Raw genomic sequence first — 25,874 nt, 5'->3', positions numbered from 1 at the left:
AGAAAACATAAAAATGCAATTCAAAAATTATATTAAAATAACACTGATTGGACCACATTGTCTTTCATTGTATGGACTTTTTAAGATTTTTCAAGTGGACTATCCCTTTAAATGTTAAACACACAGGAAGGCACCGTATTAATCATGTGAGATGGTCTGTGCATTTCATTTAGACCGAAACAATCAACAATTTCAGCTAGTCTGAAGCTCTCTTTTCTCTGGCATTGTTAATTACTCCATGCACATCAGCCATTGTTCACATAGATAATGAAAGCTTTTTATTTCTGGACAGGGCACTTCAGCTGCAGCCTAAATAGCACATGTAGACATTTGTGTACTACTCAACAGCTCAAACAATCACCCTAAAAGGGCACACAACCTTTTGAGCCTTCATAGACAAAGCAGATGCTACACAAGCTTTGCTTCATTACATCAAGAGACTCTATATGTCACCAATGGCTTTTTCTCTCACATTTCACAATGATAGACTTTCTAACACATCCCAACTGAGAATCTGCCAAGGACAACCTTTTGTTTGCAAGATCAAACCCAGAATGATCAATACAACGCAACCCATACTGTGAGCTCAACCCAAGACAGACAGGAGGCTGCTGACAGACAGGAATACTAGCATAGTGGATAGTTTGGATTAATGTGAATGGTGGCATTTGCACCCAGATACGACAATGGCTTATGCTGGGCAGTGAGATTTGCTCCAACTGACTCTTAATGACGAATTTGTCCAAAGGCAGCGTGTGCAGCCGTTCACGGTCTAGGTTCTAGGTCACCTTCAAGTAAAGGTAATGCTAGTGTACACACAGAGCTGTGAAATACATGCAAGAAAAGGTATGCCCTTCTCTCAATGAAATTCATTAAAATGTCTCAGGCTTGATTCAAACCCTTTATGAGGCATATCTGTGATCCGTATTTTGCAGGACTGTTTTTTCTTTCCCAACTGTTGCTTACAGTGTTTTCATGTTTGATCTTGGTATTACCTGACAACAATTTGGCACTATATACTTGAAAATTGTTCACTCTACTTTTCATTCTCACAGATGTGGTCAACGATACAGAACAAATGATAAAAAGCACAATAATAATAATAATAATAATAATAATAATAATAATTCAATGGTCATTGGTCATAAAATTACAGTATCTCACAAAGAGGCAGTTTTAGCCATTCAGTACTTCAATGATAAAATAACGATATTAAACGAAAAGGACACTTAATAATGGATCGCAAATGTGTTGGTGGGGAACAAGCTAACACGCCTTGTGTTTTAGTGCAACTAATCCCATCTTGTTTAACCCAAATTTCAAACACTGGGAAAGAGTTTACTTAGGAATTGGACCAACGCCATGGTGTTTCAAATAAAACAAGACATTTAGTATTGATAATGCTGTTGTTTTTGAAATACAGGTTATGTGACATAATTAGACACATCTACCTATACCAGGAAATTTCTACAGTTTATACTAATTATTATTTATAAGTTTTTTTCTGAAATTTGATTAAATCTGACAGCAGGTTTGCTACTTTAGCTAACCCAGATGCTAATAATAAATATTATTAAGTATTTCATGAAATGAAATGAAAAGCAAAACATAGTAACCAAATGGAGGGCTATCTAGTACTTTCCAAATTAAAAATAATAATAATATTATTAATTTGGGTCATGAACAGACATCCAGATAGGCAGCATTGCAATATAATTCATGCACTTACAAATATAATCAATCTTTAATCTAATAGCACCCAAATTCACAGTGGATTACCTAGTGCAGAGAAAATATTGGCTTTTGAAGTCAACAAGTAGCTAAATTAAGAGCTTTAATAACAGACTTTTGACATTTCATTTGTTTAAGAATTGGTCCGTTGAGCAACATGAGGTATGCGCCTTAACTGCCTTTTATTTAAGAATGGGCATGGAAGAAATGTCTCTACACCACTTGTCTAGGGCATAATGACAATGATTTCAACATCATTTAAATTACCAAAGCAAACCTTTTCCAGATCGGAGCCAATGTCGATCAAAACCTTGGACCTGTAGTTGCTGCAAAGTGTTCTTGTACGAGGAGATGAAGGGAGCCACATGCTACACTGGACTGTGATCGGGCGATGTGTAGGTCAAAGTCACTGCACTACACTCGGGCGGTTCCCTGGTCCTGCGGAGATCTGAGTACAGCCGCTCTTCGAGGGTAGCCGCTAGCTTGTCACTCAGCTCTTCTGTGATTGTCTGTGGGCCGTAGCTTGTACATTCAGGCGTACATTCATCAGGAGGCTCAGGGGGTGGCAAACCTCGCCTAGAGTTCTCCCAGCCCACCGATTGCTCTCCAGTAATGTCAGTTGTTGGAAGGGGCTGAGATGCCTCAAGGACTTCCTTTTCGTTGATGGTTCCACTGCTTTCAGTGCTGGAAGATATTCTTATGTTGTCTGGATCCACATCAGTAGCAGTATCCTGATCTGCCTTGGGTGTCTCAGGAGTACTGGTTGCACCTTCGCTGCTCTCTTCATCAGGTGCACTAATGATTCGTGGGAGCGTGCTGTGGTAGCTAGTCTCTAAAGGATAGTTGACAGTTTCGCCACGTCGGAGCGGAGTGCGGTACCGGTCAAAAGAGGATTGGAAGCGCTGGCCGGGGTCGCTGTATTGTTTGGAGCGCTGCCACTGCTTGCGCAGGTGCACGCGGGAACGATGCTTGGAGCGCAGCGGGGACTCCTGCTGATCAAACTGCGGGTCGTGCCGCAAGAACTCATGGAAAAGTGCGTCGGTTTTCTCATCAATGCTGTAGTCGCGACGGGAAAGGATGGGGGGATGAGGTTGATCATTGCGCTGAGTGAACATCTGGCCATAAGGGGACCACAGCATGGTGCTCTTGTCCGTTTCAACTCCGTCCACACCGCCGGTGGCACCTGCAGGTTCCTCTTCGAGTTCTTCGTCAAAGACATCCGTGTCGAAGCTCTCGCACACGGTCCCTTTGCGTCCGGAACTGAAGAAGTGCCTGCGCTCCACAGCGGAGCCATCCTTACTGCTACTGCTGCTTCCGAACAGTCGTAGCTCCTCAGGAGCACGTGAAGGTGCTTCTATTGAGGCATAACCACTGTCCATCTGGAGGAGCTTGCGGTTTCCTGGCTCCCCGTCACTTCCTCTTTCAGAATCGACACTATCCTGTTTACGACCTTTCTCCAGTCCCTCATCTAGAGGCAAGTCCACATCCCCCTCTATCTCATCCCCAATATCCTGTGAGGGGTACCTAGGCAACCCTCCCATCTCGGTCTTACTCCCTAGAGAGCACACGCTGTCTGCGTCACTACGGACTGAGTCTTTGTCATTGTTGCTGCTCTGGTCGGACGAGACATACCGCTCGAGGGATGCACGAAGAGTCCAGATATCACGGTACAAGGTCTGAGGTTCTAAGCTCTCCTGATGACAGCCTATTCCAACACTCTCATCTGGGGGCTCGGAGGTGAGGCCGATCACCCCGGGACCCATCGCTCTGCTGCAGCTGGGCTCCACCATCACCTCCACCTCTAACCTGAAGAACAGCACACATATGAAATCAGACAAGCTCATATTCCTACATATAGTCAGTATTTCTTTAGCAAATGCCACAATGTAACACAACATCATGTTTTATGTCAGTGTGGATCTGTCAAATAAATTGTTTGTTTATTTTTCCTTTCCGTTAGAGCTTTGAGCCCAGATTCAGACATTTTAACTTTTATTTTAACTTAAAGATATTTTTAAATTTTTCACAATTTTATAATTTATATAAAATGGCAATGCTCCAAAAAAGTAAATACAAAACCTCCCACAATAATTAAATAAGCACTGCTAAAAATATCTGAAAATATATATAGATCATAACTAAGGTAAACTTTTTAACCTAACTAACTGACTAGTCTAAACTTGTCAAGGAGTCAACTACTGTGAACCATCCCTAGTATATTAATATACTTTATATCAGTGTAGGTCACACTACTGTTCAAAAGTATGAGGTCTGTAATTTTTTAATGTTCCGTTTCAAATGAGGACACTATGGGGAATGCCTTCAGCAAAACATCATCCTCTTCTTGTCTTCAGGAGTCTGTTTGTTTGAATGTGTATCTAAGGCAATTATTATGGCTAGCACAAGAGCTTTAAAGAGTGTGTTCAACAATGTCAGCACTATCTGACACCTGATGACACATATGAAATGTGCGTTATGTGCTTTGGCGAGGAGCATGCACGCTCAGTCCTTGAGGGGGCTGATTGTGTGCATTGTGAGAGTTTCTCTATGAAGAAACTTTGCTCTCATTTGTCCCTTTTCTCGAGGGAATTGGGACAATCATCTGTGCCTTGTGGTTCAGAACCTGCTGCAGCCTAGGCGAGTAGGAGACTAAAGTCGTGGGGCTCGCAGATGGAGCTGGCCGACGAATTTGAAAAAGGCTTTGCACACTATGGCTGTTTTGCAAGCCTACCAAACTGGCCTTCTGAAGGACCTGGACAAGGGTCAGGGGCTCCCCCTGAGGCGGTAGATGAGCTGCGCTGCACCATGGATTAAACGGTCTAAACTGATCGATCAATCTATGGTGGCCATAGTGGCCACGGAGAGACATCTCTTTGTGAACCTGGCTGGCATCAGGGAGAAAAAGAAAAACTTTCTCCTCAACGAGCCGGTTTTGCCTTCTGAACTTTTCAGCATATCCGTTGAGACGGTGGTCGGGAACTTTAGGGAGGCGATGGCAGTATGTCAACATTTGCCTTACTGATGGTTCGGCACAGGTTGATTGTTGTGAATATGCTGTCTGGTGCCTGGCAGTTTACTGAGTTGTTAGGCTCGTTATCTGAGCCTACTTGGTTACTGCCTTTATTATGGCACATTGTTAGGCCTCTTCTCACTATAGAGAGTCGCTCTATAGAGGCCTCCGCTCCTAAGCCCGGATAGCTATATCAAGTAGTTAGGCTCTCTGCAAGCCTCCTTGGTTAGCTGTCCTGAGTCTTGGGCATTGTTCCTCCTCTCTTTTGGTCTCTTTGAGTCGCTATTTTTAGGCCTCCACCTCTAGAGCTCGACCAGGTAGTGCTGCCAAGTTTTTAGGCTTTTTTGAGTGTCCTTGCCTATTTCCTCTCAGAAAGTTGTCTTGCTGAGGCCTCCATTCTCAGAGCTAGGTTATGCAGTAGCACAGATTTGCAGGCTGTCTGCTTGAGCCTCCTTAGTGCCCCTAGATTGTGTGGGATGTAGTGCTGATGCCTAGTTAGCTAGGGACCAAGTTGTTAGGTTCTTTGTGAGCCTCCTTGGTTACTGCTTGGAAATGGAGCACCATTAGGCTCCCCTGAGCTCCGCTTACTGTTAGAACAGGCGTAGGATGCAGTGCCAAGGCCTTCATTCCTAGAGCTTGGCTACTGCCCTCTATGCAGAGTGTCGTTAGGCCTCCTTTCCTTTTGGAGTCATTCAGGCCTCCTCTCCACAGAGCTTCGCCTGTCCAGTTAGATGAAGTTGCTAGGCTCTTCTGGGCCTCCTTGATAGCTGTTTTCCCTAAGGCTGGTTAGGCCTCATCTTGCTTGGGAGTCGGTTTCTGAGGCTTCTTTCCTAAGTGTTTTTGCTGAACAGTAGTTCAGAGTGGTTAGACTATCTTGAGCCTCCTTGGAAAGGCCAAATTCCCTATAGTGAAGGTGTTCCTATAAATACCAAGCTCTTGAGCTTACTCGGGCTCTGGCCATAGGGAATCATTCATGACAGCCGCTGGTGTGTACTTTGGGATGGTGACTCCTTTGAGACTTTGACTTATGTCAGCCACTTAGTCACTCATCCCTTCAGCATGGCAGCATGGGTATTCCATTCCCCATAGCGGCCTCTAGGGGACACAGAGCGAGTTCCCATTCAAAAGGGAACGTCTCAGGTTCTGCATGTAACCATAGTTCCCTAAGAATGGAAACGAGACACTGCGTCCCTTTGTCATGCTCCCGCACATGTCTCCTTCAGACAAGAAGTGGATGATGTTTTTCACAGGTGCCCTTTTATACTCACGGTCTCACCTGTAGTGATGTCATTGGCTGTCACTGGCCAATGTCAAGTTCATTGTCGTGTTTAGACTTATGCTTCAGTTTTTTAAGGAAATCTCTTATGATCACTGAGGCTGCATTCATTTGGCCTAAAATACAGTAAAAGAGTACTATACTGAAGTATTATTACAATTTAAAATAACTGTTTTCTATTTACATATATTTTAAAATGTATTTTTCAAAATACTTTTATGAACATAAAGTTCAAAAGAACAGCATTTATTTGAAATAGAAATCTTAACATTGTAAATGTCTTTACTCCCACTTTTGATCACTTTAATCACCCTTGCTTAATAAAAGTAAAATTTTATTATATATATTAAATTTATTTATTAAATATATTATGTTTCTTTATTTTTCCTTTCCATTAAAGCTTTGAGGCCCAGATTCAGAGATGTTAAAACAGATGCCTCCATTAACGCACAGATGGTTGTGACTCACTCTGTGATGGTTAATTCGAGAAGACCAGCAACAGATACAGGGAAGTCAGTTGTAATAGGTAAGCAAATATAAACAAATATATTAATGATCAAAACCATGCGTATTGACCTTCCTGGAACATTTTGCAAACCATATGCAAACCAGTAGCTACAAATACCAAAAGATACATCTGTGGAATTTACCCACATTCAAGGAAACAACTTCCATATTCTATATTTAAAGCAAAGCTTTTTGCACTGTAAGCTGATGATGCCATGATAAGGCAATGCAATCAGCGCGCTTAGATCAGTCCAGCATGGAATGGGGTCTGCTGTATGAGGAGTTGCAAGGCAGATGGTTGCTATAGCGAATGCATGGGCGAGGCAATTAAAGATACCTGCCGAGGGAGGGTGGGGGTGTGGAAGGGGGGGACAGAAGGCGTGGACTGGGCCGGGTGGGGCAGTAGGTAACATCCTTGGTGCGAGCGATGTACTGTATGAGGTCGATGTGATGGGCGTCATGCTCCTCTTGGTCCATGCTCTCGCTGGCTGCACGCTGCCGCTGGAACTGCCTCCGTTTGGGGGAGCCTTTGGGAATGACATGAATTTTTCATCAATAATCTCAAAAAGCAATTTAAAAGGCTAACATGAAATCAAAATCAACACATTCCAGGTTTTATCGTGAATGATGAATTGATCCATCAAACCTGGATAGTTTCTTGTTAGTATTAGCCAACTATGGCCGCAAGTTCCGTTGTCACCAACATAGTTCAGCAATTCTGCATTTCCCGAAAATCATAGTTCCAACGAACCTTCACAAACATTAAAGTTTTGCGGTTGGAACAACAGCTCTCGACAGAATAGGTTCTTGATGGTATTAGCCAAATATGGTCGCAATTTTTTGTCATCTCTAATCTAAATGCAATAACTTGCTTTTCCTCTCAAGCCTTTTCATATACGATTGTTGCATTTCCCCCCTTTTAAATTTGTCATTATCCTCTGCTTCGGCACCATGGTGAAAGAAAAATTAATGTACGCATGCAAATCTCAAAATGAATCCAAAAATTCCATATAAGCATAAGCTCAGAACTCCACGCAGTTCCCGTACTACTCTCCATTGAAAATAAACAACTTCTGCTCCATCGTTTGTTGGAGATAGTAAAAGGGCGGCTTTAGGCTATGCAGGCTATTGGATAATGTTAACCAATAGCAAAATGATTATTCAGGCATTGTTTTAGCAAACTTGCATTTGGTCTGGCTCCATTTTGGTATATAATATAGAGTTGTCAATCAATTGTATTTAATTATATATTTTAATAATTCCTTTTAATTATTAAATTAAAATTTGAATTGATATTAATTTAATTATTATTGGTATTATTTTAAAATATAAAACAATTTAATAATGAACTAATTGCCCCTGTAGTGCATTAGCTGTAATGCATTCAAAAACATAATTAACATATTAACAATATAATATGTATCTTATTAGTTAACGTGGGCACTCTACAATGGAAATCCATTAGATTGAGAACATTGCTTTAATCATGACCTTATTGTTCCACAGAATAAAAAAAACATTGAATGTTTGGAACGTTCTTTTTCGCTATCTCCCATTTAAAAAAAAAAGTTTGGAATGGAAGAGCCCTGCGTCAACCGGCCATCTGCTTAAGAGCGAGTCTTGGCACGCAAATACAGCAGCTCCGTCTTGGCTGAGAGAATATTCTATAGTCTGCCACACACACATACACACACACACACACACACACACACACACACACACACACACACACACACACACACACAAAAAAGCAGAACTGTTTCTCTGCTCCATGCTACATGAAGGCACTAAAACTCTATTAAGGTTTTCAATCATTTTCCAAGGTAATACACAATGCAGGGGCTAAATGAAAAGCAAAGAAACATTCAATATTGCTTTGCATCCCCTAAGGCTAGGAAACTGATCGCTTCACAGGTTCATAACACTGTCTGTACTTTCCACAGCATCTCACTTCCTTTCATGCTGACAGACCTGAGAGGATAAATCTAAAGTTTTTTACAGTAATACTTATATAATCGAACAACAGTATTCTAGTTAATCTATTTATTCATGTTTATTCATTCATTCAATCAATCCCATCAGCTACACCATGCACTTTTCTCATATTTTAAATATTAAGGATAATATTATACTTGTACACCAAGCATCAGACAATCTATGAGTACCTTACTGGGTGGAAAAAAAATGGGCCAAGCCCAAAATGGCTAAATTCTAAGCTTTTAATTGTCTTAACCACAAATTATTGGTCATGATATTAACAAAATTTAAGCAAATGCACTACTTAAAAAGCCAGACGTTTTTTGCAGAATATGGGAAGTTGTACATGGAGTGACGAATCACAATGAAACACAAGTTGCATGGTGATACTCCAGAGCAGTGTCTTTAAAAATCTGCTGAGAAATATAATAATAAATGCATCTCTACCACAGTAAAGCATGGAGAGATGTCATTGTGTGGGGATACTTTTTAGCTGCTGCTATTGGTGAACTACTTCACTGAGAAAAGTCAGTCATTTAATGCTTTGGAGTACAGAAGAATATTGCAGAATGGCTTGCTTCCAACAAATGAAATCTGTTATCTAAAGAGGAATGATCAGATGTTATTTTTCAACAAGGCAATACTCCTGCCAAAATTGCAAAGACAACCATGAATTGGCTTCAGGCTCATGTTTTGGCCTGGTCAGAGTCCAGATTTGAACCCTATAGTGAATATTTGGTCTCACATTAAATTCAAATGAACTGGAAGACATTTTTTCAGCTACTCATGAACTGTTTAATGCCATCAACATTGAGTGGAACAATACTGATTCTTCTTCCTATGATTTGTGATTAAAAAAGTTAAGACCATTAAAAGACCACTAAACATTTTGCCATTTTTGGTTTAGCCCATTTTTGGCTTGGCCCGATCCGAGTCCCTATGCTTCGTCTCCGTAGCTTGGTGCTCCGTGTCTACACATGCTTGATCCCGGACTTGCTTCACATGATGCCATTCATCAATCAACACCCATGATCGAGGTTGGATCCAGCATTCTCTGAAGGTACTCCGTCGACACCCGATGGCCACCTCTGCCACAGTTACCAGGGTATCTCGGAACTTCTCCCAGCAGGAATCCAGGTCATGAGGAGGGGCCAATAGTTCAAAGTGATTCTGGTCATTCCGTGATTCCACATCATTGTACTACTGCAATACAACCAGGTCTCGAAGTCGTACAACATCGAAAGGCTTTGGTCGCTGGCCATGGGCTGGCAAGCACATCAGTCGAAGTCGGCAGGTTGCAACAAGCGGGAAATGGTCAATACCTACATCGGCGCCTCGATAGCTTCGATTATTGAGGATAGACGAGTGTCAGCTCTTAGAGAGATAGAGTTAAGATAAAAGATAAAGTTGATCTCATTGCACACCCCATAGGTGTCCGGAGCTTTCCATATAACTATGTGGATCCGCTTGTGTGGAAAGTATGTATTCCCGACAACGGTATATATATATATACAAACCCGATTCCAAAAAAGTTGGGACACTGTACAAATTGTGAATAAAAAAGGAATGCAATAATTTACAAATCTCATAAACTTATATTGTATTCACAACAGAATATAGATAACATATCAAATGTTGAAAGTGAGACATTTTGAAATGTCATGCCAAATATTGGCTCATTTTGGATTTCATGAGAGCTACACATTCCAAAAAAGTTGGGACAGGTAGCAATAAGATGCCAGAAAAGTTAAATGTACATATAAGGAACAGCTGGAGGACCAATTTGCAACTTATTAGGTCAATTGGCAACATGATTGGGTATAAAAAGAGCCTCTCAGAGTGGCAGTATCTCTCAGAAGTCAAGAGGGGCAGAGGATCAGCAATTCCCCCAATGCTGCGGAGAAAAATAGTGGAGCAATATCAGAAAGGAGTTTCTCAGAGAAAAATTGCAAAGAGTTTGAAGTTATCATCATCTACAGTGCATAATATCATCCAAAGATTCAGAGAATCTGGAACAATCTCTGTGTGTAAGGGTCAAGGCCGGGAAACCATACTGGATACCCGTGATCTTCGGGCCCTTAGACGGCACTGCATCACATACAGGGATGCTACTGTAATGGAAATCACAACATGGGCTCAGGAATACTTCCACAAAACATTGTCCATGATCACAATCCACCGTGCCATTCGCCGTTGCCAGCTAAAACTCTATAGGTCAAAAAAGAAGCCATATCTAAACATGATCCAGAAGCACAGGCATTTTCTCTGGGCCAAGGCTCATTTAAAATGGACTGTGGCAAAGTGGAAAACTGTTCTGTGGTCAGACGAATCAAAATTTTAAGTTCTTTTTGGAAAACTGGGACACCATGTCATCCGGACTAAAGAGGACAAGGACAACCCAAGATGTTATCAGCGCTCAGTTCAGAAGCTTGCATCTCTGATGGTATGGGGTTGCATGAGTGCATGTGGCATGGGCAGCTTACACATCTGGAAAGGAACCATCAATGCTGAAAGGTATACCCAAGTTCTAGAACAACATATGCTCCAATCCAGACGTTGTCTCTTTCAGGGAAGACCTTGCATTTTCCAACATGACAATGCCAGACCACATACTGCATCAATTACAACATCATGGCTGCGTAGAAGAAGGATCCGGGAACTGAAATGGCCAGCCTGCAGTCCAGATCTTTCACCCATAGAAAACATTTGGCGCATCATAAAGAGGAAGATGCGACAAACTTCCAAACTTTTTTGGAATCGGGTTGATATATATATATAAAATTAAATATAATCAAATTTTGCAATTTTCAAAAGAAGTAAAACCCTCTAAAATGCAACTTTCTAGCAGGTAAAGCTAACTGAAGTACCTAAAAATATCTAAACCACACCACTTTAATCAGTATTACCTGTAAATATAGTACATTTTAATAAGGGAGTACATCAAAAGGAGATTATCATACTATATAAGGGTACAATAACAGCATATAGCGATACCATTATAATATGAACTAAAAACAATTTCATTAACACAGTCTGTTCATTTGTGATGAAATTCACACCAGGTGGTGGATGTGTCACTGACCTCTCATGTCTAGACTTGAAGCTCTTTGGCTGCTGTCAAATTTCCACTTCTTGATCTTGAAGTAGGGACTTGCTCCCTCAAGGCTGGCATGTCGGCGGAGCTTGGTGAAGAATTGCAGCATGGGGCCCTGTGGGGCCCCTCCAGAGGAGGAGAGGGCCGTGGCTGAAGCCGATGCACCCTCTCTACCATTACCCATAATGTCTGCCCTCCTGCTGACTCCTCTGACCTCCATCTGTTTTTGTTCACAAGATTACATAATTGCAAATCAATTATAAGAGATTAACAATTAGATGATCTGCTGTTATGTATTCAGCATGTGTTTGTGACTCAAATTAACTTTTAATTTTCAGTTTGCATGGATTGTTTTGTGTGTATTATGCTTAGTTATCGACCGATAGAACACCAAGGCCAATATACTGGCATTTTTTAATACTTACATTTTTTAATTGTCAGCATCGCCGATAAGTTTAACTGTTTAGCCGGACTTTTATTTTGAAAGCACTGAGAACGTCAATGCCTGAGCGTCCGAACGGCCATAGGCTTTATGCCATGTTTTTGGTGATTTATTCTATGTAACTATCTAAATGTTAGTGAGAAGAAGAAAAAGAAAACTTTTAGATATCAATCTGCATATGCGATGGACATTGTTTGGTCATCTTAGCTCGCTCCTTTGAAGGCATCTTGAGTAAAACGGCTCTATATTTAACGAAGCTCATACAAAAGACCCGAACCGAAAGTGATGCGACCTGTTTTACAGAATATGAAAGTTTGTTGCACATAACCCCCATTGTCTGTCATTATTAGTTTACTCTCTCTATTTAACAGTTCTGTTAAATAAAATTTTGGATGGTATACGGTATAAACATTACATTTCACAAACTCTGGGGAACCTGCGAGATCTTCTAAAGTGTGTATTTGTAGACTGTATAAAAAATGTGTGTACTATGTGTGAATTGGATGTGGGCAGGAGAGTTCAGCTGTCACTGGACACGCACAGTCAACAAACTTAATTCTTGATTTCAAACTGGATATCAGAAATAGATATCAAAATGGATATTATATATTGGCTTAATATCGGCCCTCCTCTCTAAAATATCGGCACTCTAAAAATCAATATCGGTTGCATGCAAATTATTATGCTTCAGCGGTTGAGTGTATCAGTGTGTGTGACTCACTAGACATGGACTGGAGGGTTCAGGACAGGCCACTGCAATGCTCTCACAGAACATTGTGTCTACAGTGGAATTGAGAGTGTCACCAGGAAGGGCAGAGCTGGGACTGAGACTTCGGCTGGTCAGGGCAGTCTGGGGCAGTGAACATACTGGTGGCTGTGCATGTGACAAATACAATGCATGTTAATTTCTTATGGCAGTAATGAAAAACAAACCTAAACAAACAAAATCATGCAGTCATTTGAAACTTTTCCAGTACAGATATAAAAATGTTTATCAAAAGCTTCAGAATGAATAACTTTATTGGAACAGCATTAATACATAATATACTAACCAGATATGATGAAACCAATTTTTATAATGCGACAGCCAATCAGATTATGTTTGATGTTTCTTATAAAATTTTTTGGACCAGTGTGATTTGACTGTGGGAGGGGCTTCCTTGTGGAATGAAGATGAAACTGATTTTTAATCTTTTCACACATATGTTTACAAGAAGTTTCACCAAGGCTGCATTTAAAAACAGTAATATTGTGAAATATTATTACAATTTAAAGTAACTTTTTAAATATATTTTTAAAATGTATTTTTATTCCTTTGAGGATAATTTTCAGTATCATTACTCCAGTCTTCAGTGTCACATGATCCTTCAGAAATCATTCTAATATGCTGATTTGCTGCTAAAGAAACATTTCTTCTTATTATTATTATAAAGGTTAAAAACAGATGTGCTGCTTAATATTTCAGTGGAAACCATGATACATTTTTTCCAGGAATCTTTGATGAAAAATTCAAAACAACAGCATTTATTTGAAATAGAAATCGTTTATAACATTATAAAAGTCTTTACTGTCACTTTTGAGCAATTTTTATGGTAATGTAAATGATACTGTTTCACATACTATTTTTGTATATTCAGTGTACTGTAAAGTACATACTAGGTTAGTATACTATTCTGAACAGACAATTTCTTGTCAAGGGTCGCATGTAGCAGCTGCAGCTGATTAGGACAAAAAAAAAAAACGAAAAAAAAAACGTACAATTTGTTTGATACAGCAGGATTTATCTCATGTCGCTTCATCATGACTTGCTTAATGTAAAGTAAGTGTAAAAGCTAACATGTTAAAACATTATTGCCCCAATATCTAGATAAATCAATTGCTCCAAAGCATAGACATCTCCTTACACACCACATCACTTGACAAAATGACAATCCATCATGACCTCAAAGCTTTTAACTGACCTAAAAATACAAACTCATGCTGCCCTTCTTATGTCTGACATCATACTCTACTATTAGCAGAGCAATGTGGCTGTCACCTGAAAAATTGAGAGGCTGGATTTAGCGACGGGGCGTGTTGTCATGGCAATACTGTTCTCTGATGACTCACACTCGTGGATGGTGAGTATCTGGAGGGCGGGTGGAGGGAGGTGGAGGTGGGTGAGCCGCGCGTTCTTCAAGTGATGGAAGTCACCCTCTGTAAGCGTGTACCTGTGGTGAGAAATGACACACACTGTTAGTGTTTATCACTTCATTATAGATTTATAACACAAATATATCATGGCAGTGTTTGCTGAATGTCTTATAGATATGAGCTAACTGTGCTAGATTTATGCATAGTTCCTGTTAGACAAACAATTATATAATCATATTTTATAAAGTAATTATATAAAAAATAACTCTCTCTATATATATATTTTATTTTCTATGTTTATAAGTCTTTATTTATGAGCATACTTATATGCATAAGTATTAAAGAATTAATTGTTTTAAGAGAGAGAGAGAGAGAGAGAGAGAGAAAATAATTAAATGTAAATGTTCAAATAGTTTAAAATTTAAAGACTCAACAAATAAAATTTAAAGAATTGAAATTAAATAATTAAATGCTTTTTAAAATACTCTTAAATGAAATATTTCAAACTAAATATATATATTCATACATACACGCATATATATATATATAATTATATATATGTATGTATTCACATTTGTAATATACATTTAATTCTTTAATATTTATTATGCATACATTTTTATGATGTTACAAATAAATTAGAGACTAGAACATTTTCTATTTTCAAATATTCATGTCAAATTACGTTTTAAATTAATGTCAAATTAATGTTTTTTTTTTTTGTTTTTTACAAAATATACTTTCCCCTTATACATTCTCATTAATTTTTTAAACCCAAAATCTTGATGTTGACAAATGCCTATGTTATTCATTAAAGAGCTAATGCATCTGACAAGCACAGATGTAAATGTAAAACGCATGCATAAAGGAATAATGAAGGCTGCAGTCTGCTGCGGCAGTAAGCGCTGTGAATAGGAGCGCTGTGTGTGTCTAGAGTGGGCGGCATGAGTGAGTGGGCGGCTGACCTTCGACCTTTCTCCTGTGTTTTTTTGCTATGATCGAAGAGTGCTGCTTCGTTGAAGGAGACCCGGCGGCCGGTTGTGCCCGTGGAGAGGAAACGCTCTGTCTCCATGTCGTGGGAGCTGGCTGCCGACAGGCAGTCTGACTCATCAACGCGAATCGTAATCTCTGTGCGGGGAGAGACAGATTAGACCAGAGGACGTATTTGTTTTTTTGCACGACGCCCTCAGTTGATGTATGTGAGACTGTATAAAGTATAAATGTCACTTAAACTTGACCTCGACATTTTACCTGAAGCCTGTATTTAAATACACATGGAAATGCATTAACTTAGAGGTTGACATACAATATGAACATTAACTTTATTAGTGAAGTTCTTACCATGTACTGGTTGGGCCTCCTCAATATAGGTGGTATTACTTTTCTCGGTGTCATCGCTAGCCCTGAGGCAAACAATGAACCTTCAATGCAAACAGTTAATGAGTCAAATTCAAATTTATGTAAATCTCATTCATAGCATGCATAAGTGGTTTATTCTCAAAATATGATGACAATCATGTCCCTGGAGTTTAATTCTATTGCTTTGCACATTTTATTTTTTTATATTATATTATATTATATTATATTATATTATATTATATTATATTATATTATATTAAGTTACTAAGTTAGTATTCAGTTATATCAAGGTTCTTCAACCTGGGGTCCATAACTGCAAGGGGTCCGCCAATTAATGTTTGATCATAAATAATATTTTGTTAAAAAAATAAATAAAACATGGGTAACAAACATCACAAAGTCAAATTTAAAAATAAGCACTCTGAAATGAAAGCAAGAGCATCCTCAGCTGATACTGTAATAGTATCATATTATTGGTGAAACAGATTTGGCAAAAGCTCCATTGCGTTTTTGAGTTAAATCTCTGGAGAACATGAAATGTTCCTATTTACAGCGTGTTTTTGCAGCGGTGAGGAATGTAGCCAATCACAGGCATGTTTGTTGATCTCTTGAACGCAATGGCCAATCAGAGGTGTTTAAGTTAGAATCCACTCACCGCTTCAAAGCACTAAATTCTGCTCCCTCTTGCGAATCCTCTCATTAACAAAGACACGATGTAAGTAAGAGGTTCATTATGCAGTGTAGACTAATTTTAATAGAACATTGTGAAATCACAAACTGAGATGAGTGACAGCTTTTTAGTGATTGTAAAGTGAGCAGTCTTTCGCACTTTCAAGGCTATATAGCTGTAATCCATCGAATAAAAGTATTAAGAGATGAGACTGGCAGCCAATTACATGCTTCAAAGTTTCAGAAATTAACATCTACATGTAAATCCGTGATTCACTCTCGAAATTGTAATTGACTAGTGATACTAGCACAGGACAAAAATATGGCATTTCAAAATAGATATGCGAGATGTAAAGCAGACTAATAGATTACTAGAAAAATATGCTTATCAATATATATTTTTAAATTCCATTCCAATTATTTGTAAAAGTAATGACTTTACTATTGCTATTTTTGTTATGGTGGAGCCATTGTTTACACATTACATCTGCACTTTACTGGAAAATCCTCAATAACTTCAGATACTCAGTGATTTGATTCTTAATTGTCCATCTCACAGTAAAATTAAAATGTGAAGTTTTAGTAAACTTGAAGCTAAAGTTCAAGGAAATGTTTAATTGTCCATCTGACAGTCAAATTAAAATGTATGACTCTGTTAAATGTATACATTAACATAATTGTGATTTTTATCACAACATGTTGTTTATGATGCATAAATAATTGTTACTCAAAATAAAGCATACTCAAAGCAAGAAGAATAATAAAAAACAGTTTAAGTGGCTTTTAGTCCATGTGTGTTAGCGTTCAGGTAATGTTTATGCTAGTATATCCATGAAAGTTGTTAAAAACTTAAATACACATTAAAAATTTACAGAAAAAAAAAAAAAAACAGAACAAAAATACTGATGATGTCATCCTGCACTACACCGATTTTTGTCCAATCAAATGCTGGAATGAAAATGTCCCTCTCCCTAATGCCACCTGCAACCAGATAACAAGTAGTAAATCAAAGTTCATGGCTGTGATGTAATTTAAAACCAATTGAGATATTGTGGCCAAACTTCCTGTTTCAATAAGAAAAACTTGATTTTATGGGGTCTCTAGATGGGGTTTTGCTAGACAGAAAGATTTTGAGAATGCCCCAATTGTGAATAATTCAGAAAAAAAAAACTCATTCACATTCACCTGTCTTGACATCTAACTAAATGCCATATGATAGAGACAATAACAACACCGGCTTTATTACGACAATATACGGTTTCATACGCCATAAGGCACTGTGGGTAATGAGAAACTGGAAATGAGTTTCCAGTCCTCTAACCACAGTGCACGGTGCCACACTGCGAGTGTGTGTGTATTAGTGGGTGTTGGCTAGAGTGCACTCTCTCCCGCACCAGGAGTGATTTATCGTGGCTGATGGCTGCTATGAGATCTCATTATACTCGTCATTTGTGTGAGCCTGCACTCCTCCAGGCTGCCTGGAGTGCAGACAGACTCTACACCTCTCAGCAGCCACTGACAAATGCAGCCAGGCTGTGACGAATGTGCACAGAAAACATTGGGGCTGAGCGTCCTTGGCTTCACGGGAGGATCTGTTTATTCCAGTTGAATCTCTGTGGTTCCATTTGATGTATAAGTTAACATCAAACATAGTCATATGCTTCATCTGCCAGAATTGTAACATATGCACCAACATGCAAACATCATGCAATGATGATTAAATCTGCAGACTGTATAATGTATATTCAAAATGACAGCATTCTCATCTCGGTTATTTTTATTGTATAAACTGTAATTGTTTCGGTGTTTTTATGATGTGTTTTAGGATGTGACGTCCTGTGTGAAAAGCATCCTAATCTTAATTATGGGAAAAAAACTAAAAAATAAATCACTGATACAATGTGCTAACATGGATCCTTTTGTTATACATTTTGCAACCATTTTAAAGGTTCTGTAAATTTTACAAAATCCTTGATTTTGACTGCTCTGAAAAGATAAATATAGAAATATTACTAAGATTTATAAAAAATAAACCTTTAACTTTAGTCAGTGTTGTTATTGCTAACTAAAACTATTTTTTTTTTTTAAATCGGTAATTGAAATAAAGCTGAGGTAAAATAAAATATAAATATTAGATGTAAAAAAAAAACAAATAAGAAAATAAGTTGAAGTATTAAATTACTATAACTGAAATAAAAATGAATTAAAGCTAAAGAGAAATATTTAAAAATGAAGAAAAATGAAATTAAAATAAAAATAAAAATGAAAAATATATATAAAAAAGCTCATTTAAAATATAAATAAATGCTATAATAGTATATAAATAATACTAAAACATCACTGACTACTACTACTTATCTAAAATGAATGTAATATATTAATTAGTATTTATTTTAAAGTGTTGGTTCACCCATAAAATGAAATTTCTGTCATTAATTACTCACCCTCATGTCGTTCCAAACCCGCAAGACCTTCGTTCATCTTCAGAACAAAAATTAAGATATTTTGAAATCCAAGAGGGTTTTTTTTATCCCTAATAGAAAGCAATGCAATTACCGTCATTCAAGGTCCAGAAAAGTACTAAAGACATTGTTAAATAGTCAATGTGACTACAGTGATTCAACCTTAATGTTATGAAATGACAAGAATACTTTTTTGTTTTACAAAAAGTATTCTCAGCGCTTCATTTTACGCACATTCGCATTTTAACTATGTCTTTAGTACTTTTCTCAAACTTGAATGACGGTAATTGCGTTGCTTTCAATTGGGGATAAAAAAAAAAACTCCTGGATTTCATCAAAAATATCTTAATTTGAGATCCAAAGATGAACAAAGGTCTTGCGGGTTTGGAACGACATGAGGGCGAGTAATTAATGAACTAATCCTTTAAATAGATACTGCAGTTGCACCACATGACAATTTTCAGCGACAAGAACAAAGTGAGAAAAGTTACAGGTAGGTTGAATTTTATTAAAGTTCCTCATCCTGAAATCTGATTGGTTGCCAGAAATGGTTATCCAGAACTAGTATGCTGATTCAGGGGCATTTCAATGTATAAATTGTGAGGTATTGGTCTTACCACGCATGGCGTCTGTCCCCTTCACAACATCGGCGACAGACAATCAGAAGGACAGAGAGCAGGACCAGTGTCCCCCCAACAAAGATGGACAAGAGGACCAGCAGGAGGACATAGCCATTCTGTGTCCCTGATGACAATGGGGCTTCCTAGGTAAACACCAGGGAAAGAAACAAACCAGTCAAAATGGAAATTCCTTCTTCGTTTAAAACCGCATGACTTCAATTTTCACATTATATATGTTTCTCCAATTATATAGTCCAACTTGAAAAACCCTTCATTGTTACAAATTTACTGACATATACATAAACCAGAGACATTTTTTGGCATAAAAGCAAAAACTGGCCCTGACACTCTTAAAAATAAAAATTCCAAAAGGGGTTTTTCACAGCGATGCCATAGAAGAATCATTTTGGTTTCTCAAAGAACCTTTCAGTGAACAGTACCTAAAAGATTTTTTAATGCCAAGGATTTAATAATCTAAAGGACATTTTACTACTATAAACAACCTTTTGTGGGATGGAAAGGTTGCGTGGTTGTTAAAGGTTCTTCATGGAACCAGACGCCAATATATGAGATGAGTATATAGCGATATTACATAAAGCCCAGTTTCTGAAGAGGCTTTAGTCTCTAGAAAGATCTAGAGGTGGAGACCTATGCCACAGAGACAAGAACGGAAGAGACAGAAGGTTTCTTCCTCATAGACATCAAAGCACAAATGCATACAGCACCTTTCACCCTGCCATCTGCTTAATTGTCTGAACTAACTGTTCTGAAAAGGTGTTCAATGGAAAGAATGCATAAGAACAAGGCCTGAACAAGGCCCATAAATGTAACACCTTACAATTATTCTTAGTCTAAGTTTAAATTGGTGGAGAACAACATCCTAATTACCCAGAAGACATTGTTCAGTTGAAGATCAGGGAAGAGTTTATTCAGATCGGGTCTATTACTTTGTAAGTGGAAGGGTTTGGAAGACCGATTTCTCTGTTTTAATCTATAAACGACAGCAGGTTATTTATCACTGGGGCGCTCCAACATTAACCCACATTGGCAAGAATGAAGGATGTTCTCAAAGAAGAACCCGGGAAATTTCCCATGCGGTAGCATTGCGAAAGTTTCAAGAAGTCAGACTAACTTGTTTAAGAAAGAGACAGCGTAGAGGCAAAAAAGTTTGCAACACAGATATCGCTACACTGTTGTCCTTTTTTGCCTGCAAAATTTAATCAGAAATGCGACTTCACCTTGAGAGCGTTGAGGACATCCAGACCGGAAGAATTGATTTGATCTCTCTTATTTAAATAAAAATGATTTTTCTGTCTAGTTAGCCACCGAAATTTCGGCAACTGAAAAAAAAAATGAACTTTTGTTTTCGGACGAAATAGTTTTGTAGAGCCGAAATCACTGACTGAAAGAACAATGCTTAATTAGCATTTCTAGCGTACTGACTGTTTTAGCATCTATTCCATGCACACAAAGTAGATATAACCAAAAAATATGCTACATCACAATTATGCTAGAGTAACAATACGTAAAATTTGTTCGGCTGAAATTACGAGAGGCGGCTCATTGGCGAAGAACACAACACCTTGAACCAAAAACCGAGTTCAATTACGCAATTACCCAAATTAAATTACAGAAACTTTAGTTTTGGTCACGTTTTTTCAGCTATATGAAATTTAGAAATTTCGGTTTTGGTGTTTCATTAAAATAATGAATTTGGTGCATTACTAATTGTTAGGGGTGTCACGAGATCTCGCGAGACTAAAGTGTGAGGAGATTTCTCGTCGAGGCGAAAAGTAGTCTCTTGATGTTGCCATGACAGAGTGTTAGGATGATTAGGAAAGAATATGCCACCGCTACGTTAACATTATGCCTCCACTGTCCTTTTGCTTTGTGTTTAAATAAAAAACATTTAATTCAGTTGGATAACGGTCGCCGCCGCTCCATATTCACAGAGTACGCGCGCATTCAAACGCGATTTCAATACCCCGCATTTTGAAAGCGTCTCCCTGATGAATGCAAATATCTCTCAATATGAAAGCTATTTTAGGCTGGGCAGTGTATTTGTAACAATCTCTTAGCTCTGTATCAAAGAAAAAGTTGGTCTTATTTGCACTTTGAATATTGAGAGAGTGTGATTATGGTTTCAACTTGTAAAGTGTTAGCATAAAAATGAATAACAGTTTTCTCTTAATCTTATTAAGCACAAACAGTAAGGTTTCATTTGTTAACATTAGTTAATGCACTGTGAAATATCATGAACTAACAATGAATGACTATTTTTATTAACTAACATAAACAAAGATTAATAAATACTGTAGCAAATATATTGCTCATTGTTAGTTGATGTTGATTAATATGTTAATGTTAATAAATGAGACCTTACTGTAAAGTGTTACCATTTTTATTTTTTATTTCTATGATCAGTTTGTGGAAAGGAGTTCAGTTAGGAGGTCAAATGTTGTAGAAGCTCATAAATCATGTACAGTAAGATCTGAAGAGACTGAAATCATACAAAAGAGAAGTCAGTCAGTTGAGTTTGTGGCAAAACCTTTTACAGTAATTGAGTATTGTTGTCTTTTACTGCATATGATAATTCATACTCAGAAAGTAGAACTGAATGACATTCATTATAAGATGATTAATTAAAACATTTCAAATACACCTGCAGAATATTTTTTCTAGTCATGTATTTCGCCATTGAGGATTTCTTAAAAATAGTGTGTAAAAATCTTGTCTCGTCTCATCTCGTGAACTCAATCTCGAGTCTCGTCTCGTCTCGTCTCGTGAGATACCTGTCTCGTCACACCCCTACTAATTGTTATTCAAAACCTGTATGACTTTCTTTCTTCCATGGAACACAAATGGAGAAATTTTCAAGAACAATTTTGTGATCTGAATCAACTCGAAAGAATGATTTATTCACAAATCACACATTGCTCCATCTTTCTGTTCCTCACACAAAGCTATCGTATGGCTTAATTTTTAAGTTGCTGTGGAAAAACTATCTGCTAAATGAATACATAAACGAGTCATATAGACCACATTTATTATGCTTTTATGGTGCTTTCATTGTAATTGCATGGAAAAGAGCAGCTAGGACATTCTTCTTCAAATGTTCTCCTTTTTAGAAGAAAGTAAGTCATGCAGGATTGGAACGAATAAATGTATCACTTTTGAGTAAACTATTCCTTCAAGCCTATATAAGGTCCAAAATCCCAGAACATCCTGGAATTAGTCACTATTCCTGAATAAATCTCTCTATTCTAACCTAATCGAATGATGCTGCTTATGCCGGTAATTGAAGTTCCTGACAGTAACTCAGGGTTCTGATGCTCTATCACATCGTCTGACGGCGCAATGGATTCGGTCTGACTCAAAGTTCTCTCGCAAGGGCTAATTTGCTTAGATCTTGTGGTGGATCCAATTACAAAGGATGCAGAACAGGATATTTTTGATTCACATGTCTGGAGATAGCACTGCAAAGAGAGGGAATGGACATAATGAATGTAACCAGCACAGGAAGGAGAAGCACAAGTACTTACGGTGGTGGATTCTGGTGTGCTCCATATGGCAGACTCATTGCTCATGGTCCAAGCCAGAGAGAGTGTCCCCCCTGAGAAAGACATTACAGGAAGTCAGGCAGCTGCTTTGAAGCCTGTTATGGCACTAAAGAAGGATTTGAATTCTCTTTTAGAAGGAAAATAAAACAAATGCATCCCTGAACTAACAGTTTCTTTAGAACGATTGGCTTTTAAACATGAATATAGCTCCCAATCTCCTTCTTAACATATTTTGTTCACAATTCATGTATACAAACACATACTTATGTGGCAAAATATCACCCTTTTTTTATGCAGTGGCTGAGGCCCAGCAACATATGCTCCCTTTAATACCATTAACACCGCAGCTTTCTGCCTGAACTGCAAACCCCCCCCCCCTCTCTCTCTCACTCCTGCACACTCACCTCCCAAGCAGTCCTCGTTTCTTTAATGCTGCGACGCTGCCTTTTCTCCCATTATCTGAAGGCAGCGTGTGTTTGTGTGCAAGAGATGCAGAGATAGCAGTGTGCTTAACGGCTCGGACTGCAAAGCCTTCAGCTCCTACTGCATACTCATCCAGCTTCTGCCCACCTACCTGTTTTCATAGCTTCTCTCTCTCTTTCTCCCTCTTGAAGTCTTTAGCATTAGGCATTCCTGAGATAATTTAAGCTCATTCTTTTGTGTCTCTGAAGCATAATGCTGCTGTATTGTTCACGAAGACGTCTAATGTACTGCGTTATTGGTTATTAAAACAAATCAAGAGAGACTCATTTGTAGCATTCATGGACTATTCTTTCAGATTACTTTTTCACTATCAAGTGCTCTCTTTGGTTTTCACTATGTCTCTCTGTAATTAAATATTTTGCTGTATGATATACTCTAAAGAGTTATGACTCAATATGACCCTTAAATATGACCTTTGTTAGCGTAGCCTAAGGCGTCAGGTTAATTGGGTTATTTTTAATAATATTTTGGCTTAAATAAAACTAGTTACCACATAAAGCACATTTTAGGTTACTTCAAGAAACATATTTTACAGTTTCTAACAACTATCATGAATGTTTTGCAACATATGCTCCTGTGATTCTTCTTGTCATGCCTGGCACACTCTGCGGAGGTGCATCACATTCAAAAATCTCTTCCATAAGCATTTCTTGATTATTTATAGACTTTTAAATAAAATGTTATTTACATTAATTCCTTAAAACAAACTAGAACCTTCATATAGTATTTTCATATGACTCGTACTTTCATTATACTTATCATTTTCATCATCACTACTGATTATACATTAAGTTCTAGCAGTTATTTCAACAATAAGTAAATATTACATTGTTATTGATAACAAATTGCATTTTTTTCAGTTGTAAAATTCTAATGATTTTGTTCAGACAAGTACTTAAATTGTTGATGGAATCTATTCCAGTTTCACTAGTAAATATTCATTATTTGTAACTATTCAAAAAGTTACTTATCTATTGCAGTTTTTCAACAACTTATTCAGGTCACTGTGATTTTGTCAAGTAAGATAACATATTTTGTTTATCCTAAAAAATGACATTCCTGTCCAAAAAACTTGTCTTAACCCTATTCATAGCCATAAACCTAACCATACCCAAAACTTATCCCTAAATTCAGAGGGAAATGAGAGGTGAATAACACTGATGTAGAAGCACCTAACCCTGGTTGTAAGCCTAATCTTGACATAAACTGTAGACTTGTCCCTCAAACTGGATTGGTTATTTGGAATGTTGTTCCAGGATCAGTTAAGATTTTGATCCAGGAACATGTTGTACTTGGTGAAATCACGTTCACCAACTTTTTCAATAGATACTAGTATATTTTTAGACACTAATGTAACATTTTAAAACATAATATATAAATTATAGCTTACTTAAGTAGCTATTCTGAATGTTCATTAAATATGACATGTAAAAAGGTATTGCAATTTGTGAGATTAAAAATAAATAAATATTACAAGTAACAATTCTAGTGCCTAAATACAAGAATCAATAAGTAGTAAAGCTGGAATATATACTACTAGTATCTATTAGGACAAAATGGATAGTTACAAGTGAAATTGGTTAGTCACTGTTTGGATTAGCTACTTACTAGTACTTAAAAAACTATTAGTAAGATAAAAATAGATATTTGTTAGTCTACATGAATAAATGTTCAAACCGCTTGCCATATTACTGTGTGCATCAAACAGGCGATACAAAACCGTATAGATGAATTTAAACCTCACTCCAAACCACTGATGTTCAGGCTATTATTTCTAATCTATAGCCGTTTAAAACACAAGATATCCATGTCTGTTTGGCAAACCTGCAGAAACTCGCTGCTTGAAGATGCTCTCCGCATTTAAGACTACCATCATCTCCAATAATAAAGCACGATGTCATTCTAAGACACTGAGCGCTCATCACGGAAACAATAGCTGTGTGAATGACAAGCAGACAAAACTCACCTAACTATAATTCACGTGGTCCATGAGACAAAACGCTCGCAAACGATTCCCCGATCTTCTCTTTAATTTGGGGTTTTAAGTCTTTTTCTATTTATGAATGAAGTCCCCCGTTAAACACACCCACTCTCCCGTCGCCCAGTGAGAAGCGCAGACTGTGACGTCAAAGTGAGGTACAGCGCTACTTATCACGAGAGTCTATCACGCCCTCATCCTATGATGATGTTATGGAAATGAGGTAATCCCCCATTTGAGTCAGTAAAAATCCTCAGTAACGGGCATCCCCATGCGGTATGGCCTCAGTGTAGTTGTGGTTAACATATATCTAAATATTTTAAGTTAAGTTAAGCAGGGTTGGTAGCTTTCTTAGAAAAGCCTTTCTATGGACCTGAGGTGCAAATTAGCATTTGCTATACTCTCTATGTGCAATTCATATTTTCTGGCTTTTGGCTGGAATCATGTTTTTTGTACTGCCCCTATTCAAATAAACAAATAAATAAAAATATAGTTCATGTTGAAGAGAAAACCGCAATACCTATAGCACATTGAGGAGAAAACACTAAACAGTACTAACCTATTTGAAGTGAA

General features: G+C 37.9%; 1 protein-coding gene across 3 annotated transcripts; it reads right to left on the bottom strand.

The window, feature by feature from the left end:
• Window positions 1–25,493, bottom strand: cbarpb (CACN subunit beta associated regulatory protein b). Of its 3 annotated transcripts, none has more exons than XM_048165541.1 (10): window positions 25,290–25,493; window positions 22,823–22,893; window positions 19,278–19,423; window positions 15,512–15,573; window positions 15,136–15,298; window positions 14,076–14,247; window positions 12,759–12,911; window positions 11,584–11,815; window positions 6,862–7,051; window positions 1–3,537 (listed from the first exon to the last, which is right to left on the bottom strand). In XM_048165541.1, the coding sequence occupies exons 2-10, from the start codon at window positions 22,865–22,867 to the stop codon at window positions 2,100–2,102; spliced, it is 2,601 nt and encodes an 866-aa protein (XP_048021498.1). In that variant the 5' UTR covers window positions 22,868–22,893; window positions 25,290–25,493; the 3' UTR covers window positions 1–2,099. The 3 variants fall into 3 exon arrangements, with proteins under 3 accessions (XP_048021498.1, XP_048021479.1, XP_048021488.1); XM_048165522.1 differs by having other exon boundaries at window positions 15,512–15,591; window positions 25,290–25,491; XM_048165531.1 differs by lacking the exon at window positions 25,290–25,493 and adding an exon at window positions 23,245–23,922 and having other exon boundaries at window positions 15,512–15,591.
• Window positions 25,494–25,874: the final 381 nt, after the last annotated feature.

The sequence above is a fragment of the Megalobrama amblycephala genome, linkage group LG2, assembly GCF_018812025.1.
Source record: "Megalobrama amblycephala isolate DHTTF-2021 linkage group LG2, ASM1881202v1, whole genome shotgun sequence".
Classification (NCBI taxonomy): Eukaryota; Metazoa; Chordata; class Actinopteri; order Cypriniformes; family Xenocyprididae; genus Megalobrama; species Megalobrama amblycephala.
Note: the sequence above shows the minus strand (reverse complement) of the source record. Positions and strands in the feature narration are given on the sequence as shown.

What these genes read in the sequence shown, in the direction of transcription:
- cbarpb (XM_048165522.1), bottom strand. Translation starts at nt 22,867, where the DNA reads ATGAGCAATGAGTCTGCCATATGGAGCACACCAGAATCCACCACC. An exon ending in GGGGACAGACGCCATGCGTG is followed by an intron (nt 15,592 to 19,277) that starts GTAAGACCAATA and finishes TTTGCATTGAAG; the next exon opens with GTTCATTGTTTGCCTCAGGG. An exon ending in GGAGGCCCAACCAGTACATG is followed by an intron (nt 15,299 to 15,511) that starts GTAAGAACTTCA and finishes CTCCCCGCACAG; the next exon opens with AGATTACGATTCGCGTTGAT.